This window comes from Triplophysa dalaica, chromosome 15 (assembly GCF_015846415.1).
Source record: "Triplophysa dalaica isolate WHDGS20190420 chromosome 15, ASM1584641v1, whole genome shotgun sequence".
Taxonomy (NCBI): Eukaryota; Metazoa; Chordata; class Actinopteri; order Cypriniformes; family Nemacheilidae; genus Triplophysa; species Triplophysa dalaica.
The window spans coordinates 256464-275122 of record NC_079556.1 but is presented as its reverse complement, the minus strand read 5'-3'; the positions used below and the strand labels follow the sequence as shown (position 1 = coordinate 275122).

At 38.7% G+C, this 18659-nt stretch overlaps 1 protein-coding gene across 1 annotated transcript; it reads right to left on the bottom strand.

The window, feature by feature from the left end:
• Positions 1–360: 360 nt before the first annotated feature.
• xkr6a (XK, Kell blood group complex subunit-related family, member 6a) lies at positions 361–15360 on the bottom strand. The gene is made up of 3 exons (XM_056768590.1): positions 14670–15360; positions 8359–8555; positions 361–8214 (listed from the first exon to the last, which is right to left on the bottom strand). The coding sequence occupies exons 1-3, from the start codon at positions 15245–15247 to the stop codon at positions 7256–7258; spliced, it is 1734 nt and encodes a 577-aa protein (XP_056624568.1). The 5' UTR covers positions 15248–15360; the 3' UTR covers positions 361–7255.
• Between the last annotated feature and the right edge of the window lie 3299 nt (positions 15361–18659).

The following is an 18659-nucleotide window of genomic DNA, read 5'->3' as shown; positions in this document are numbered from 1 at the left end:
TGGTTTACTGTTCTGTAAAGGAAACTCGTGTACAGTCTGCAGAATACAAGACTTTTATTTTGATAAAAGGTTTGAATCAATGAAGAATGTGAATTAAAATAAAGCAAGCCATGTTTTGGAAAGTATAGCACCATCTACATAACTCACAAGTCTCAGACTTCTAAAAATAAAACCGTTTTATTTCAGTTACATTTTATTGTATTAAAATGACAAAGATACAAAATTTAAGCATTTACGTGTTTGTGTACATCTGTATCGTGTTAATCTGTCCAATACATATACGCTTTTTATCATTTCCATTAACAAAACCTTAGATGTTGCATAAATGCTGTACAGAAAAAAAGAGGATTTTAACTCAGCATGTTGCGTATCTAATATGGAAAACAAAATGTGAACATCTGGCACAATCCCTAAATCATAAACAGACGAAAATGGGAAATGCAACCATGCAATGCAAGCATTGTTTAACCATGAGAATCACAAATAATAAATGAGTTCCAAAATAATTGCTGCTATTACCCTGATCTGCCGGGTGATGTTTGTCTAGTAAAATAGAGTTACGGGTTCAGACGGAGCCATACATAGTCATAACTAAAAAATAAAAAAAATTAATGACTCCATAAAGTTCATGACTGGTTTGATGTCATGAACAGTATTTTGACTAAATTTCAATAATTAGATCATTAGACCTGCCTCATATTTCACATAGTAAATAAAAGGAATTAAGACTTTTTGCTGGTGATTATTGACGAGCATCCTTATGAAATCACATGAGACGACAGAGAAAACAACCACAGCAGCATCTCATTTCCAAAACACATAAATAAACAAAAGAAATAAAGTGAATATACCTTAATGCTGTTCAAAGCATCAACTATGATACACCCATGCAAAGTAACACAGACACAGTTTGTTGTTCTAATATTATTATGCTCTTCCCTTATATCTCATCCTCTATTTCTTTCAATATAAAACACAGACAACTGTTCATATCAAAGATACAGCCAAATTGAAACAGTCAGATATCTAGAGCATAACACACATTTTCATTTTCCATACAGGTTTGGACAACACGACACATAGAATTTCCAAAAATAAACGTATACCTTGTTTTCATTAATCTGTTTTAACATTCAAACGAACTGGATAACATTAATACAATCCATAGATCCAATGAAAAAAAAACTATAATCAGTTTAACATGTATAAAATATCTTTCTCTAAAAACAAACTACAAAACTGTTCAAGCACAAACTTTAGAATATTAACTCTAATGCTCACTTTCAAGTAAGATAAAATCCTAAGCAACACATTGATGGGTAAAATATAATAACCAGTTATTGTAAAATGAAACATTCTGCTTTTCCCACTTTTTTTTTTACATTTTACTTAGGCTTACCCTCTACAGCATCCCCATCAGATAGTTTATAGCAAGTCTATAGCAAAGTTACATTTGGCATCACAAAAATAAAACTCTTGTCCTCAAAGTCCTCATGTCCGGATTTGATGGTGAAAAACTGAAATTTGATGTGTGAAAAATCACAGTTTACCAAATATAACTGGCTTCATTAATGTCTGATTCCAGATCTAAAACAGCTTTAACATAATGTGCATGTCTAGGTTCCTACTGATCCTAGACATTTCAACTTCAGACAATTCCTGGAACCTTAACAAACAAACAAATGTGATGTTTGATTTTTCAGTATGGAGTTCAGATGTGCTCCGTTATCAGTACTGTTACACAAACACACAAAACATTCAGTTTCACATTCCACAAGGATGCATAAAGTTCAGAAAATCTAGATTTCTCAAACACGTATAACAGAGAACGGTCTACACACCACACTTTGACCTTAGACAATTCAGAGCCCTGCTTGAATGGACGTGTTCGCATGAAGAACGTAATGCCTGTTGAGATTTCACAGCCTGAAATCGTGAAAATAATCAACGTTTCACCATAAGTACCTGGATAACTGTTTGAGGCCTTTCAAGAGGTAAACACTTCAATATCCAAACAGAACAGCTTCGCTCAGCGTTTTTGAAATATTAAAAATACAACTGCCTCTTTATTCAACTTTCATGCTATCGTGAAATCACACTATAACTGTACATCATCATGCACTAAAATATCAGATTTTCACTTTTGTATCATATCATCATAGAGGGCAAACGACTATAAACAAAATATGTCCAAAATCTGAATGCTGCCCTATAGGAATTACAATCTATAATGCTCTTTAACATGCATTTGACCTTGTGCGGTGTATTTCTCAAGATCTTTTTTTGTCTTGTAAGTCACGCTAAGCCATTCTTATATATATATATATATCTTTACATTTGAGTGTAATAATATTTGGTAATGTGCCATTATCTGTCCTCTATGCCAGCGATGGTTCTAAAAGCATCTTAAAAATCACTCAAAAGAAAAAAACAATTTGTACTGTTTGGATACCAAAGATTATGTTCTTGTGTTTAACAATGTTGTGTCCCTGTACTACACGTCTCATTTTAAAGTGTATTTCTGAAACACCATTGGTTTGCCCAGCCCATCAGGTGCGATAGCTGAGGTCTTTATAACACTGAATTTAGAGTTGTTCTGTCAATTGGATGGCAAATTTTTTTAACCGACATAAAACAAATTGAATGAACTAAAACCAAACATCTGCATCGCCGCAGCAAACTCAAACCATCCCATAATACAACAAGTAGTAAACCTCCACAGACAGTTTGTATGATATCGGAACAGTGTTGGTTTTACACGGCGTGACAGCATCAAACCACCAGAGATGGGTGAGATAGATTATTTGAGTATTTTGTTATTGCATAGTCTGGAATCAACAAATGAATTTATCCTTGAATACTTGTCGTTCGTAACATGTTCTTCATTAAAACCACGCAACGTGAACCTATTTACATGTACAATTTTGCCTTTGAATTAATAAACACATGAATGCTCTCATATTACAAAGAATATATACATTATATAAATAAATAAAAACATTTAAATACAAAACGCTGTCACTTGAGATGATGACACTTTTTGGAGGATAAATGATCTCGTCCTCCGATATTTCAGTGCTAAGGAGAGTTTTTATTGAAAAAGAAAAGAAAACGTTTGACTCCTATGAAAAAGTATAAGAGGGCTACCTGCAACTTTCTATACATTTGTAATGTCTTTTTTCATATCACATAAAACGCCCCTCCAAAGAAAAACCTAAAAAAAATATTCTGTTTCTGTACATCAGGAGAATATATTTCTATCATACAGTATGTACAAGTCTGTATAATTTTTTTGGGATGAACGGTCTGATACAGTGATCAGGGTAAGGCTTTACAAGAACATCTATACATTTCTACAAAACATGGTTCCGTTTTAGCACCTTAAAGACATTGATCTTGGCAACGGTGAAGCTGTGCTGGACATCAAATAGACAAATAAACTCTTTTAGCCCTAAGATTTGCTTCCCGCAATACAATAAGGCCGATGTCTGGCATGGCTTCACCCCGTCTGTGAATGCAATGCAGCCACGCCCCCCCAGAACCGCAGCCAATCAAACGCTGGAATGTTTACGTCATCAGTCTGCCATGCGTTTTTGCTGTACTTACGGTTCCACTTACTGCATTGGCACATTTGAAAGAAAACAATATAAAAACTGGCATTGTTGTTTGCTGAACTGGTAGCCTTGGGCGGTTCAAAAGCACCGACGTGATAAGGCACCACAGGGTCAAATAAACCACGGGTGTGAAGGAAAAACAATGGCAAACAAAAGACACCGTGGTGTTGACATCATAGCGGATACCTTCAAGAATCCTTCATGATGTCTTAACGTGACTATTGAAAATCCCAGATACGTATGTTTTCATGTAAAACGTTAAAATTCAATGAAGATGTGCACGTGAACTGAACACGTCGATATTCTAGTCTAGTCAATTTTATGTGCATATCAAGGAAGCCTTTGACTTTTCTAACAACAGCGGATATTCCAGTTTGCGATATTCAAGTCTGTCAGAGAAAAACTGCCTGAATACAAACAAAAAACATGCAATAGAAATAATACATATTATTTGACCAAAAGGCTTCGAATGCATCATTAAAAACTACATTGGTTTAAAAATAACATTGGAGGTTTTTATATTTCACAACATTTATTTCGACATTTTTGAGGTTGAAAAATCTAAACATACTGGATGTATTATGACCATCCGAGCTTAATACGCAGAAAAATACGGTCGTAGAAAAATGAATCACAGTGTATTAGCACCTGGAGGCAGGAGAACATCTACATCAGAGATGTTCATGCGCAAGATGGCAAATAAGAAAGAAATCAAAACACGATTTGGCAAAGCTGAACGTAATAACATGAAGAGATGAAGGTTTCTCCAGCAAACAACAGTGGACCAGAACACTGCGATGAGCTGAAACAAATCAAATCATGTAGAGGAATCACACCAAGTGTGTTAAAGGTCCCAGTGAAATAAAAACTAAATGCCTTTTTTTTCCAAGAAATACTACAGCTTTTATGCTTAATAAATAGTGTATCAATGCTGCTCATTCTCTTTTTAAATTCTTGTGCCCTCATAATCTTCAGTTAACATCTAAAAAACACTTCCTTCCTGTTATGACTTTCCATCTGAAATGACATATGTTGGACGGCTTGGGCGGAGCATCTGTTAACTCCTCCCCTTTAACTTTCAGTCTGCTGTAAGTTCCATTTCAAAATGCAACGACTGATTTTATTTATCCAAACAAATCGCAGAGAAAGACGAAAGCCATTTCACTCGGAAATGCATCAAAATACGGAAGTTAAAACTGTCACAACTTCCGCTTCACAGGGACTTTAAAATCTCAGAAAGACTGACGATTATTATGAGAAAGGGCCAGCAGAGATCCAGACGGACGCAACTTTATGAAAACTTATATACAGACAGAAAAAAATCAATGACTATAATTCTAGAGCTATTTTCCAAACCTGGCAAGAACCTTCTCACATGTTTAATGGACGATGAAAACACCAACACCGATGCTGTACGTTTCTATGATGAAATAGATAAGAGATACATACACACAGCCAGATCTGATCGCTGGAGACGAGTGTTTAAAACTGAAAACCGTCTCTCTATGTATAAAGTTCACTTGGCCATAGAGTGAAGGAGTGGAATATTACACTTTGATGAAAGATTTAGGCAAACATTAAAAATGCTCTGAATAATATTTAAAATAAGACCACAAATGTTGTAAATAAGTAAAGTTCTCACCAAACACCACACTTCATAACAAGATCAACAAAGGCTTAAAAATGTAGCACCAAAATAAATCAACAAACAGCATGTGTAGAAAATAAAAGGTTTTCCTATAAGCACCAATAAGCAAAGAAGACGGCCTTGACAGGCAGCTGATCGCACCAATAGCAGAGAGAGGCGGGATTTGGCTTTGTTGTTAGTATGAGCCCTGTGCGTCCGGCTGCAAAGTCCTCCTGTGGTGAGACTGTTGTGTTCATGCGCTCAGGTCAACATAACCTCCACTGACAATAGCTTGTTGCACCTTTGAATAAAATAAAAACTGACAATTGAATAATTTCACTTAGGAAAAATATGAGTGCCGGGGTTCATTGCAGAACTTCGGTTGTATTTCTGCACCTCAGGAGTTTATTACTTGGAATATTCGATGAAGATGCAGACACGAGATGATGATGATGATGATATCACTTTATACAGTGTAAATGCTTGAAAAAGTTGGAAAAATGGAGAAGAGCGTTCATGAACGTCACCTTGTGCGGGGTTTGGCTGTGCTTGTTTCTGAAAGGCCTGGGTCTGAAAATAAACTAAAGGGTTGTCAAATGATTCATCGCCATTAACCCATCCAGAATAAAAGTGTGTGCTTACATATTATATGTCTGTGCATATTTATATTGTTTTTATAAACACGTACACACACATGTACAAAAATGTTGACATTTTTTTAATTGAAAATTTATATTTACCAATAATTTAAATAATTCAATATGTGCATGTATGTATATTTATGTACATACATGTTTATAAAGTTTAATATTTTTCTTTAATATTTGCATTTTTGTGTAGCCTATGTTTTTATAAATAGAAAATTAATATGCACAGTACACAAACATATATTATGTTAACACAAACTTTTATTCTGAATGCCAGTAATCGCAATTAATTGTTTGACAACCCTACGTAAATATTACAAATAAAATAATATTGATTGTTACAGGGTTAGTTCACCCAAAAATAAAAGTTCTGATCATTCAAACCTGTATGACTTTCTTTTTTCTGTAGAACACGAAAGAATATATTTTGAAGAATGTCGATAACCAAACAACATTAATGCCCATTGACTTCCATAGTAAGGACACCAAACCACTGACACATTTCTCAAAATATCTTCTGTATTCTTCCACTGAACAAAGAGTCACATACAGGTTCCGAATGACACAAGGGCGAATAAACGAAGACAGCGTGAACTATCCCTTCAATAAATGAGGCCACATACATAAAATAATATAGAAAAATATCAGGGAAGAATATTTTCTGCATTCGGGTTGACATCAGAAAAGAGGAAAACAAAACCACATCACGGAAGAAAATCTGAATTGGGCACTTTAGCAATCCAAACATTGGGGGTCACTTCAAAGTCATTCCCTATTCGTTGTGCTTTTAATCCTCTTTACTCCCACTAAACTACAGACTCAACTTTTGTCATTCTGTGTAAAAGGTTTGATGCCCTATACCAAGTCACAAGAGGTGTTCCCTTTATAACCCAACAACTATGTCATCCCTTTACCATGCAGACATGGGATGTAGTTATTGCCTGCAGCTCAGCGGTGTTGACAATAAGTAAAAAAAAAACTGAGTCCTGGAGACAACGGTGTAAAGTTAAGATCTGAAATATCAGATGTACAAAGAAAAATGTGTTAAAGACACAAGGTTGTGCTGATGTGTTCAACCCATCTCCATTTCTCCAATGTAATGGTTTTAGCTTGCTGTAAACACCAAGACACGTACAAATCCTCTGGACGGGAACATGTTCCTAAACAGATACTGTCATAAATACAGACTGTATGTACATATCAAATATATACACTTGTCGCTTGCTCCATGCTAACACTTGTTACGCAGAATTACGCTATTTAGTTTTTTCCCAGAAAGCAAAATGACATGCATTTGGAGAAACATGAATACTTCTGAATGGCTGAAATGAAAAACAGGGATGAGAAATGAAAGAGAACGCTGGCTGTCACAGGGACGACTCGTATTGTAACAGCTCGTACAGCAGCGGTCCGTCCCTGTAACGGATCCCGACGGCCGTGGGGGTCATAAACTGGAGTATGTTTATCGTCCTTCTCAAGCGCCTGTCCACAAAGTGGGCATCCCAGGCTGGGTAACGTTTCCTGGGCATGTCGATCTTGATGAGCGGTCCGTCCAGCCTGTACCGGCCCGAGGCCGGCGCGGGCTCGCGCACCTGAAACACCGGTAGACAGGTGTCTGCCGCATCGTCATCGTCCTGTGGGACGAAAGCCCCTGTGGAAGCCCGTGTGGGGGCGGGCTGCGACGTCTGGGGAGCGGGTGCCATGGGCTCGGCCTCTGGGGGGAAAGGAAGTCCCCAGAGAAGCTCAGCGCAGCAGGAACCAGCTAGCAGCCTTATTTTGGGTCCCATGGGATGGAGGAACCCGTAGTAGATGCCCATGAGCGCCACCCCTGAGGCGAAGGTTAGGTAGACTCCGCAGAGCACCGGCACTGCGTAGGAATCGGTGGCTACCGGGTCTCTGTACGCGTACCACAGGAAAGTCAGCACCGTGTTTTCCACGAGCACCACAAAGTAGTAGATCACCATGCGGTACCTGGTTCGGCCCTCCTTCACGTTGAACCAGCAGAAGATGTAGACGATGCCCACCACCATGTTAAAGAGCACCTCTTCCCATTTGGACATGCAGAAATCCGTGCCACCGTGCACGATCCAGAAGGCCATGGCGCACCAGTGCACCACCACGAAGATGCCGAAGTAGATGTGAAAGACGGAAGCGAAGAGGGCGAAGGAGAGCACGCGCGACGAGATGGTGAAAAGCCTCCAGACAATGTGGATCAGAGCGCCTCGGTAGCTCATGCTCTTTTTGTCGTCTCGAGAATCCCGCAGGAGCTTGTGGTATGAGGCGAGGACCCAGGCCAAGGAGAGCAGCGAGGCCACCGAGGAGACGCCTGCGAGACGACACACATCGACACCGACATGTCTTGAAATGGACAGCAAACACATTCAATTTGCAGTGAAATATTTCCCATTGAGTCATCAAGCATTACCCGAGAGAAACGTTTGTGGGTTTAGTGTTATACCGTTTTACTCACACTGCAGCGTCTCAGCTCGGTTCTTCTGGATCATTATGCAGAGCTGAAGCACCAGTTGGGGGGCACTCTCCAAAAACGTCTCCAGCAGGCGGAGCATGTTGACGTCTGCATACTCATACATCATCGCCCAGTAAAAGCGTCGCCTGTGTTCCTTCCGCCGTCGACTCTGAATGCCCAGATACATGGTGCGGATGTACCTGTTCAGAAATAATAAAGACAGTAACACATTCATGTGTAACCTGATGAATATGATGCAGTGTGCTGCGTGTTTCAGATGTTAGTCTGAAAATCTTATGGATATTCAATTGTTCATTCAATTCAATAAGTTCAAATGATTAGGAACACCTATATATATATATTATACAATATTTAAACAAGTGGAACGAAACTACATAAGTTAGCAAGGTGTTGACATCATATAACTTAATTTGACATTTTACTTTAAATATACAATATATATATATTGTATGTATGTCTATTATATATATGTATGTGCCTGTATATACAGCCACAGAAACAATGTAAGTGACCATATCAAATTATCAAAAAGACTATTTTTAGGTATGTGTTTGGGTAAAATTATCATTTTTGTGAACTACTAACAATGTTTCTCCCAAATTTCTAATACAAAGATTGTTTCTTTTTGCATTTATGTGCAGTAAATAAAACTGGAGAAATAGGTGAAAGTAACAGAAAAGATGCTCTGTATTTAAATACTGCAAAAAACAAGTTCAGAATCACTATTCAGCAATACAACACAAATTTTTCTACATGTTTTTAAAAAAACGTTCAATTTTTTATTTTATGTGATAACCTGGATTTTTCTCAAAGTTTTCATGTGTCTTGTCATTCTTCAGTGTTTCATATTGCTGTTGTATGACTTTGACACTCCTGAGGTTTGATTTTGTTGAAATTCAACAGACACTGTAATGAAATGAGCACAATACATCTAGAAATTATGATGACATGATTTTTTTTCTACAGCTGTATATATATACAGTATACACAAAAATTAAGCATTCACATCATCTCACAGCGGCGCTCTTCAATGGCTTTCATTCACTCAATGTAGTTCTTCACTCCTAAACTGAATGGGTACTTGCACAGCTGTGCCATAGATATCGATCCGGTCTGGAATTACTGCAATGTGGAGTTTTATGTCACTCAAGCGATGTTCATCAATACTGATCTAACAGCAAAAGGCCAGATAACCAAATTTACATTGAAAGCTTTTACATAGATATTTATCCTTCTCGCGTCATGACACAATTAAATGCTTCTGTATTTATGAGTTTCAATAGTTTTGGACCAAAGAAACTGATCACTGTGGCCACAGCTACACAGAGCAAGACAGAAATACTGACGGAGAGAATTCCCAGCATCAGTCTCAGTCGGTTAGAAAAAAGTGAGTCATGTGATTAGTTTGCTTTATGTGTAAAATCTGTGTGGCTGCTTTGAACACAGATAAATAAATTGCAATTTCATGATACTTTATTGACATGATTGCATGTTCTCACAATATTGCCAAATGCATGATTAAACATATAAAGACAAATTAAATGTATAGATATAATAAATCTACAGAATTCTGCTGATTTGACAGTCAAAACAACCATGTGATGTCACGGGACTTATATCCTGCTAGGGCTTCGGGAGTTCTCCTGATTAATCCTTCTTAGGGAACACTTTTGGGAAATAAAAGGATTTCCTCTGTTTCATATCTGGGAGAGAGCATATTGAAACAGACAATGGCAGCAGTGGGAAAACGTTCAGGAACGTTCTCCATGTGAGATACAGAGAAGTCTTTGATAAAACTGATGACAATTTCTTTTCATTCCGCCTCAATCTGAGCAGTTTCAGAGCCGTGCGTTAATTGAAATGAAACAAGAACCAGTTTGACACTGGTGCCCAACAGACCGAATGACTGAGACTAAGTGAAAAATGAAAAAGCAATTATGTCCAAATAGAGAATGGGCTGCACGCACAACTAGATGTATTGTTTTTACAAAACCTGATTTAATAAACTGTTTACAACTGTGGCAGATTTTGAGAGAGATGAATTTAAGGATGTAAACTTTTAAGAAAGATTGTCTGCTTCGCAAAAAAAGTTTCAGGCAGGTCTGGGTGAGCATTGGCTTTCAGATAGAATGAATCTTTTGTTCCCATACTTTCATTTGTTGTCACAAATATCAGGTGCAGTAGTGATTCATGTTGAATTTCAGATAACAGGTCTCTCCTCTATTTGACCTCTACAAGACAAGTTCAGTGATCTGCTATTTCTAGCATGTTTATCATGACTCAGAGAGAAACAAGCCACCGAGAACCTGTGAACTATCTGGTTTTCTTTCATAGAGGAGTGAGACGATACGTTCACATCACAAGCTTTAGACTTCTTTTACCTTTCACAATCTCAACACTTTTCAGTGTCAGCAATCCATAATTGATCAAGGCTTTAACATAAATGTCTGTGCTGTGTCTGTTTCATCCTGCCTTCACGAAAACGGTTAAATAAAGATATTTAAATAGCAGTATACTAGAGGGGTGAAATTATGAAATTACAATTGTTCTGTAAGCATACCGTAACTTAAAATGATAGTTCACCCAACAATGAAAATTCTGTCAAAATGTTCGTACCCCACTTATCATTGCAAACCTGTATTCATTTTTTTTCTTTCGCAGATCAAAAAAGAGGATATTTTAAAGAATGTTGTTGACCGGCACACATTCACTTGCATTGGTTTTGTGTGCGTACAATAGAAGTGAACGGGTGCCGACGCCTTTCGGTTCCCAACATTCCTCCAAAAATATGTTCTGTGGAAGAAAGAAAGTCGTACAGGTTTGATATGACAAGACTAGAGCATGAATAAAAGATGACTGAATTTTCACTTTTGGGTGCACTTTAAGACATTACTAAAAGGTTTTTAAAAGAGATCTCTGATGTCTTGATTCGCCTAGAAAGCAAATAGTTTAAGTGGAGAGAAAATGGAACATCTCCTGCTTCTCACAAAGAGACCCGGTAATCTCACAACGGTCTGTGTTTAAATTACACCTAAGCAACATCTCAAACTGTCATCGAAATCTCCAAGAAACTGCATACAGGCTTCTATAACACAAGACTCACACATTTGAGCCAGTGTCGCTGTGTCGGACAGAATAGAATGCAAAACCAGCCACCCTCCTTCAGAAAATCCATTTACAAATGTCATGGGATCAAACATTCATATATAATGACACGGCTACAACTTTTTTACAACTGCTAGAGCCAAAACAGCCAATTTTCTCAGTGGTTGGTCATATTCCTGTAAAATGAGCTCAGGCAAAATGAGCCAGCGTGAAGCACCGAACATTCGGCACCATCCAAGGTGGCATGAGTGGGTAGATGAATTGAACTATAAAAATCGAAATGTTAAGTCTGAGAGACAGATGGATATGTGATGCAGTGAAGTGTGTGGAGAGGCAGTCGGGTCTCTCATCACCAGCTGCAGTTAAGTGGAGGCAGGAATAGCTCTGTAGCGGGGTTAAAAGAAAAGTTCAGCTCAAAATCAAAGTTGTGTTATATTTTACCCACCCACATGACATTCAATATGCATTTTCTGAACACAAAAAAAAATATTTTAGATTTCCAGGCCTCCTCATAGACATCATGGTTAAAGTTATTGTCAAGGTCCAGAAAAGTATTTCTCATTCACAACTCCTTCCTGGTGGAACTCTGTCCGTTCAACCACATCTCTCACAACATTTAAAAAACTACTTAAAACCCATCTCTTCTGTGAATACTTGACAAACACATGAAAAAAAAAAAAAACACTTTCTCTCAACAGGTAGTGGTCTAGCTTTTGTTGAAACCAGTAACTTTCTATTGGCACCTAATGTATTATGGCTCCTGTATGAACTATCGCTTATTGCTTCTTTAGCTCTTTGTAAGTCACTTTGGATAAAAGCGTCTGCTAAATGACTAAATGTAAAAGTAAAGACATGGTTAAATTAGTCCATCCGCTCAAAGTGGCTCAATTTAATTTTTTTGAAGCGACGACAATACTTTATGTGTGAAAACAAACCAAATTAATGACTTTAATGGATATCTTCTCCTCTGGCTTGTCAGTCTGTGGTGCAAGTTCACGAGAGCACTTCGACGCATGCGGATTCGGTGGCGGCAGACGCCGGCATTCTAACTGACAACCTGGAAGCACAACTCTGTTTACGAGCAGACGCACGCTGTATATAAACTGATTTTTGCAAAATTTTGAATGATTTCAGTATTGAGGAATATCATGCGCATGCGTCAAAGCGCTCTCGGGAACGTGCACCACAGACTGACAAGACAAAAGAGAAGATATCCATTACAGTTGTTATTTTGGTTAGTTTTTCACACATTTAGTATTGTCGTCGCTTCAAAAAATGAAATCGAGCCACTTTGAGAGGATGGACCAATTTAACCATGTCTTTATTTTTCTGGACCTTGACAGCAACTTTAACCATGATGTCTATGAGGAGGCCTGGAAATCTAAAATATCTCTATTTGTGTTTGGAAGACGCGGGAGGTTTTAAAACATGTTGAACGTCATGTGGGTGAGTAAAAACAATAACACAATTTTGATTTTGAGATGAACTTTTCCTTTAAGATGTGAACTTTGGGGCTCAGGGTCAGGCAAAGATTCAGGTCAGTGTGTCACAAGGTCTGCTAGTCCCCAGTGTGCTTTATAAACCATGAATTCATAACAATATTATTGTTTTGTGTTTTTATAAATATTATATTTAGGAACGCAAACCAAACATAAGGATATTTAAATGCATGAACACATGCATTGCACGTTTAGCGTTTCATTAATGCGTCTCCTTGGCAAGATTCATTGTAAAATTGTCTTGATGTTGAGCTTAAACAACATGTAATACCAACTGGACATTATCTGCACATCTAAATTCAAAAGGCCTTTCACAACAGGTGGACTCACTCACGCTGGGGTCTTACACTATCAACCCTCATCAGTGTGTGATCTGTGCCAGGAGCAGCATATGTGCATCCTGAGAGTGTAAGTGATGCCAGCGGGAAGCCGATTTTCTGCTGGAGCCTGCCAGCGTCTGGTCACCCGTGTGCTTGACACGCCATCTTAACCGGCGTGACAGTCAACTAATTGTCCTATTCTGGCCTGCAGACACTTCCTGTGTTTCCTGCCATCAACATGTCTTCTTATATATCTCACTGGTCTCAGTAAACAGGTTACAGTGCTGCAGAGAGATAATCATAAATATTGAACATAACACAGCAACACAGTTGAGATTTATGATTCAGAAATACTGTAAAATGCAATGTGATTCTGTAGAAAAATAAACAGATTAAAATATTTTTCCATTCCATTACAAGAAGTTAATCTGAATAAAAAGCTCAAAATTATATGTCCATACAAATGAAATATAAATAATATCACAAGACCAAAAATCCTTCTAAAATAGTCTTCATTTTCTCTATTCTTTTTTTTAACTTATTATCTTAAATGTGACTTTAGGCTACTATGTGAATTACATTTTACAAATAACTAAAGCATCTTTTATTTAAGCTTATTTTCATTACAATTAGCTCCTGGAAAATATGTTTTGTCCCTGAAAAAATATGAATGTTAATAAAATTATTTCATAAAATCAGCCGAACAAATAATGCAGCAACATATGTTTACAATTTTTTGAAAGCCTAAACTAACTGCCCTTATTAATGAGAGGTCTTTCACACCAGAACCATCAGCATCGAAATCATTTGAAACCGAAAAAAGACAAAAATATTTGCATTGCAACATCCTAAAGATTTTCTTAAGAGCATCTTATAAGCAGTGCTAAAGATTCTACATCGGTCCAGATGGCGAAGAGAGAGAGGTTTGTTTTCCTCCAGCAGAGGTCATTCACGTGACGAGCTCTATCGAACCCACACCGTGTCATTCTGCTGAAACGGACTGTTTAGCATCGTTACACAGATGCTTACATGAGACTGAGAGAGCAAGAAAACCCGATAGATAGAAGAAAACAAACGAGTACTGCGTGTCGCGTTCACTCTCGCTGACCACTGCGTTACAGACGACCGGTCTTTGCGTCAAAGCGTAGATGTGTAATGCACATTTCCTCTGGGCAGTTTTGAAACGTCACGTGTATTTGAAAAACAGCGAAATGATGGATTCCACACTGATGTGTTTGCACGCGCCTGCATCCCGGGCATCGACATTAGGATGCTGAGCAGCCAAAACCACCAAGAACCATTTGCATCTAAAAAGCAGTCGATTTAATACGTTCATGTAAGACATCAGCATTTACGAGGCGTCTCTTACCTCCACACTTGCCCCATCTGAAGAACGTGCACGCAAGCCTGCCATATCCAAATAGAGATCATACACCATCGGTCCCTGCTGTAGATGCGCGAACTTAAATCCGCCGCGGCGTTTTTGCTGAGCCCCTCCGTGCCTCCGCCGCTGTAGTCCTGAACAAACCACCTGAAACTCAGAATCTGGACCAGAACCGACGGCACCAGCACGAAGAACAGGGTCAGCCCGAACCACAGATAGTCCCGCTTGGAATAGTAGTCGACGGCCAGCCACAAGTCCGTCCCGACATCCCAGAAGAAGACGAGCAGCGCCAGGATGATCCACAGACAGTCCAGCCACAGGCGCTCCTCCGGCTGGTGCTGATGCTGCGGCCGTCTCCATCCTCCAGCATCACTCTTCCCGAGAACAGACTGCAGACACGCGCTCCGGCAGCCCCAGTAACACGACGACGTGTGGCAGCAGTGGCAGATGTGTATGGCCGCGCTGTCCAGAGCGTCCTCGTCCCCGGCACCGGTCGCTTCGTCCAGGTTGTGCAGCTGGGCGAAACCGGTAACGACCCCCACGCCATCGGATTTTGCTGCCATCTTGCTCCATGGAACGCTTCATTCCCCCTTCTTCCGGGACTCGTGGCGTCACTTCCGCAATACCTGTGCTGGTGGTGTGTTAGTATTAAAATGGTGTGTGGATGTCAAATAAACGACGAGGAAAGTGGGTTTAGTTGTCTCAAGGGATTGTCACGGGAAATTCAACATTTCCTTTAAAGGCTAAATTCAAACCCATCTGAAGTCATGGTTTTTGCAAAAACTAAAATGGATGTGAATGCAGAACGAATATTATTTGATATATTATTTATAATATAATATTATTTAAAATATATAACTATTATCCTGAGATGAAACTTGCTTTTTGTCTTAGAGAGAGAGAGAGGGGGAGAGAGAGAGAAGGAAAGAAAGAGACTGGTGATTTTTGAGTACGTGTGCTTTCAACTGTTCTCATCTTTTCTATTATATTTAGAATATACATTTCTGTACGAAAGTTTTTGTGAATCATTATTTTTCCGTACGCAGGTTTCACGCACAAATTTGTGTGTAGGCATGTGAATGAGACCCAGTGTCTCTGCAAACCCATTCTGTGAGCTCCACGTATATAATGACTGCAGTGTCAACACAAGGGAAATAAACTAGATTATCAGAGCACAAGAGTCTCTGCCACAGGATATAACACAAGCGGCCATCTTTCATCCCTCCCTCAGGGTGCAGAGAATCCTAATCCTCAAACAGACCCTGTGCAGAGATACTGCCGCTTCAACGCTCATCACTAATTAAAACTGTCATGATAAAATGAACCGAGATGAGAAACATTGTCAAGCACATTTCTAAGAAAGTACAAAGAAGTATATTATTTGCTTAGCTTAAATCATCCATACACTGTTGGGCAAAGGAATATCAGATTTTTATGTAACGTTTCTTTTTTTGTGTGGAATACAGTTTGTTGAAACAGTTCAAACTCTCTCTGGTGGATCACGAAAGAACAAGAGCATGACATTAAGATGAAAGCTGATGTTGTGACTGTGAGCGAGTGAATACTGTAAGTGAGATAATTGCCTGGAGATCTCTTGAGTTCATACTGCTTCCGCAGCACACTGTAAATCTATACACTTGCTTGACTGGCACAAATGAAAACCATTGTCGTTTTGACAAATTCTATTAGCAGCATAACAATATGAGTAAAGGTTAGGGTGCATTTTAGAAACTTTATTACACAGCATGTATGTGATCTCAAAATCAGCCCATGTGTATATTAAGCATTAGAGAAAGAATGAGGAAAGAGAAAAATGCATCTAGGTGTGGAAAACCCTGAGTTTTACACTGATGGTGCCAACTGCACAGTCCATGTTTCTAAGTTCAATGACTTCATGACGTCAAATGAATGAAACCTCTAATAGGAGCAGAAGTTCAGGCTCTGCAATACACTTGCTTGATAATTAGAAAACAACAATTGGAGGAAAGTTCCACTGGTTCTTTATGGACGATTCGCTATTGATTCAAATTAGATTAAAAACATGGCCAGAACAAAACAGCCTAGTCTTGTCTTTCCAGGAGGAACAAAATTGAAACAAGCAGACAGAGGGTTCTTGTGTTACTCTGCTGAAGTCCAGAAAATATGATGATTAGGAAACACGATGCCATTACAATATGAAGAAATTGAAATAGGAATAAATAGTTGGTGTGCACCCTCCAGTGAACAAACGGTGCCCTACAGGTGTCAGTAGAAGTAAATGGTTTCATTATTATAACGGTACCTCGAGCACGAGAGAGTGTCAAATTCAACATTTACAAATAACTGGATTGGCTTCACCGGTCACACCAGCACCGCACCTGTAGTTTCTGTACCGTCCGTTTTGGTGCAGCGGTAAATCGCGACGCCAAGCGAAGCGCCGCCGTCAATCCCACAACCCCCCGCGAGAGAAATTATTTTGAAAACGCTCGCGCACCTTCGCGCAAAACACGCTGGTTTAAATCTCTTTCTGAAGACCCTTCTTACCCTTCCTGTCGCAAACACGCGTTTTTGTAAAAGTGAGTTTTTCACAAGAAAAACAGACTTTGTCAGTGTGATGAACCTCTTCAGTACACACAAATATCACAATGCACACTCTTCATATTGATAAATTCGACTTTTATTATTTGTTTAGTCTATTAAAAACATGACAATGTTATTTTGTACAAATTAAATGGACATTTTTTTATATTAATACATTGTATATAATAATTGTACACTATGTGTATAACACTGAGCTTTCTGTATCTCAGGGGTACGAGCATGACGCTTAGAACGCAAAGGTCGTGAGTTCGATCTCATGAAACTGCACATTCTTATAAACAAATGTATGGGATAATGCAATGTCAGTCCCTTAGATAAAAGCGTCTGACGAATGCATAAATGTAAATATGATGACAGTGTGATTAGTCTGTAAAGATGGTCTGTGTTAATGCTCCTGACAGTCAACCTAAGAGAACTTTGTTTAAGAGGGAAGCAGACAAATGAAACTCTTGATGACATGCATCTAATGCAGCAACCAAAAGTGAAATGTATCCATGACTGGCTGTGTGCTGTTACAACAAATGCAGGTTGTTTATAGATACAAAAGTTGATAGCATCACAGATAGAATCTCATCTGGTTTATGAAACAAATGTAAGAGACACTGACCATCTGGACATGTAACTTTTGTTGACGTTGGAAACTTACATTCATGACCAGAAGGTGGCAGCACGTTTTAATTCTAATGTTACAGAGAGATGTGACCCTGTGCGTCAATGATCACACAAGTGCAGTAGGACAGATATACACAGCACATTATTATCATCTTCATTTACATGTCACGTTTCTTACCAAAAGTTACCACATTCTGAAGCATGAGATGTAGTCTCCATGGTAACACATCACTGATGATGCCCTTTAAATCATATTTGTATCTGGGGCAGCTGGGAATGAACCTGGCAAAACTGCTCAGGTAAGTTTCAAAAATCTTGTATTATTCATCAGCTGAAGTCATGTTCTGTGGTCGATGTCTGGGTTTGTTGGTTTATGTGTTAAAAGTTTTGACAAAACCTTGTGTTAAGTGACATTTAAGTAAATATCCTCAACAATCTTAAGATATTTCCACATTTCCACGGTTTTCTGACTTAAAATTGGACACAGATCAGTTTGATAACATTGTGTCTCGGTTATTTCTGTCTAGCTGACAGCTGGCCTGTGATCTTAGATGACATCAATGCCTGAGATGACTGGGGCTGGAAACACGACTATGACCTTCCAGAGTTGATTCAGACGATGCTCAACTTCACTGGATTTGATTTCAGACAGGCTCGAGCAAACTAAACACCATCTGTGCTTTCGGTTTAGCTCAGGTTTAGAGGACCCTGCGGAATGGATGGTAATTGGGCTCTGCAGTCTTTTCTTTTTTTGTGGAGATTTATCTCATTTTAATTCCAAAT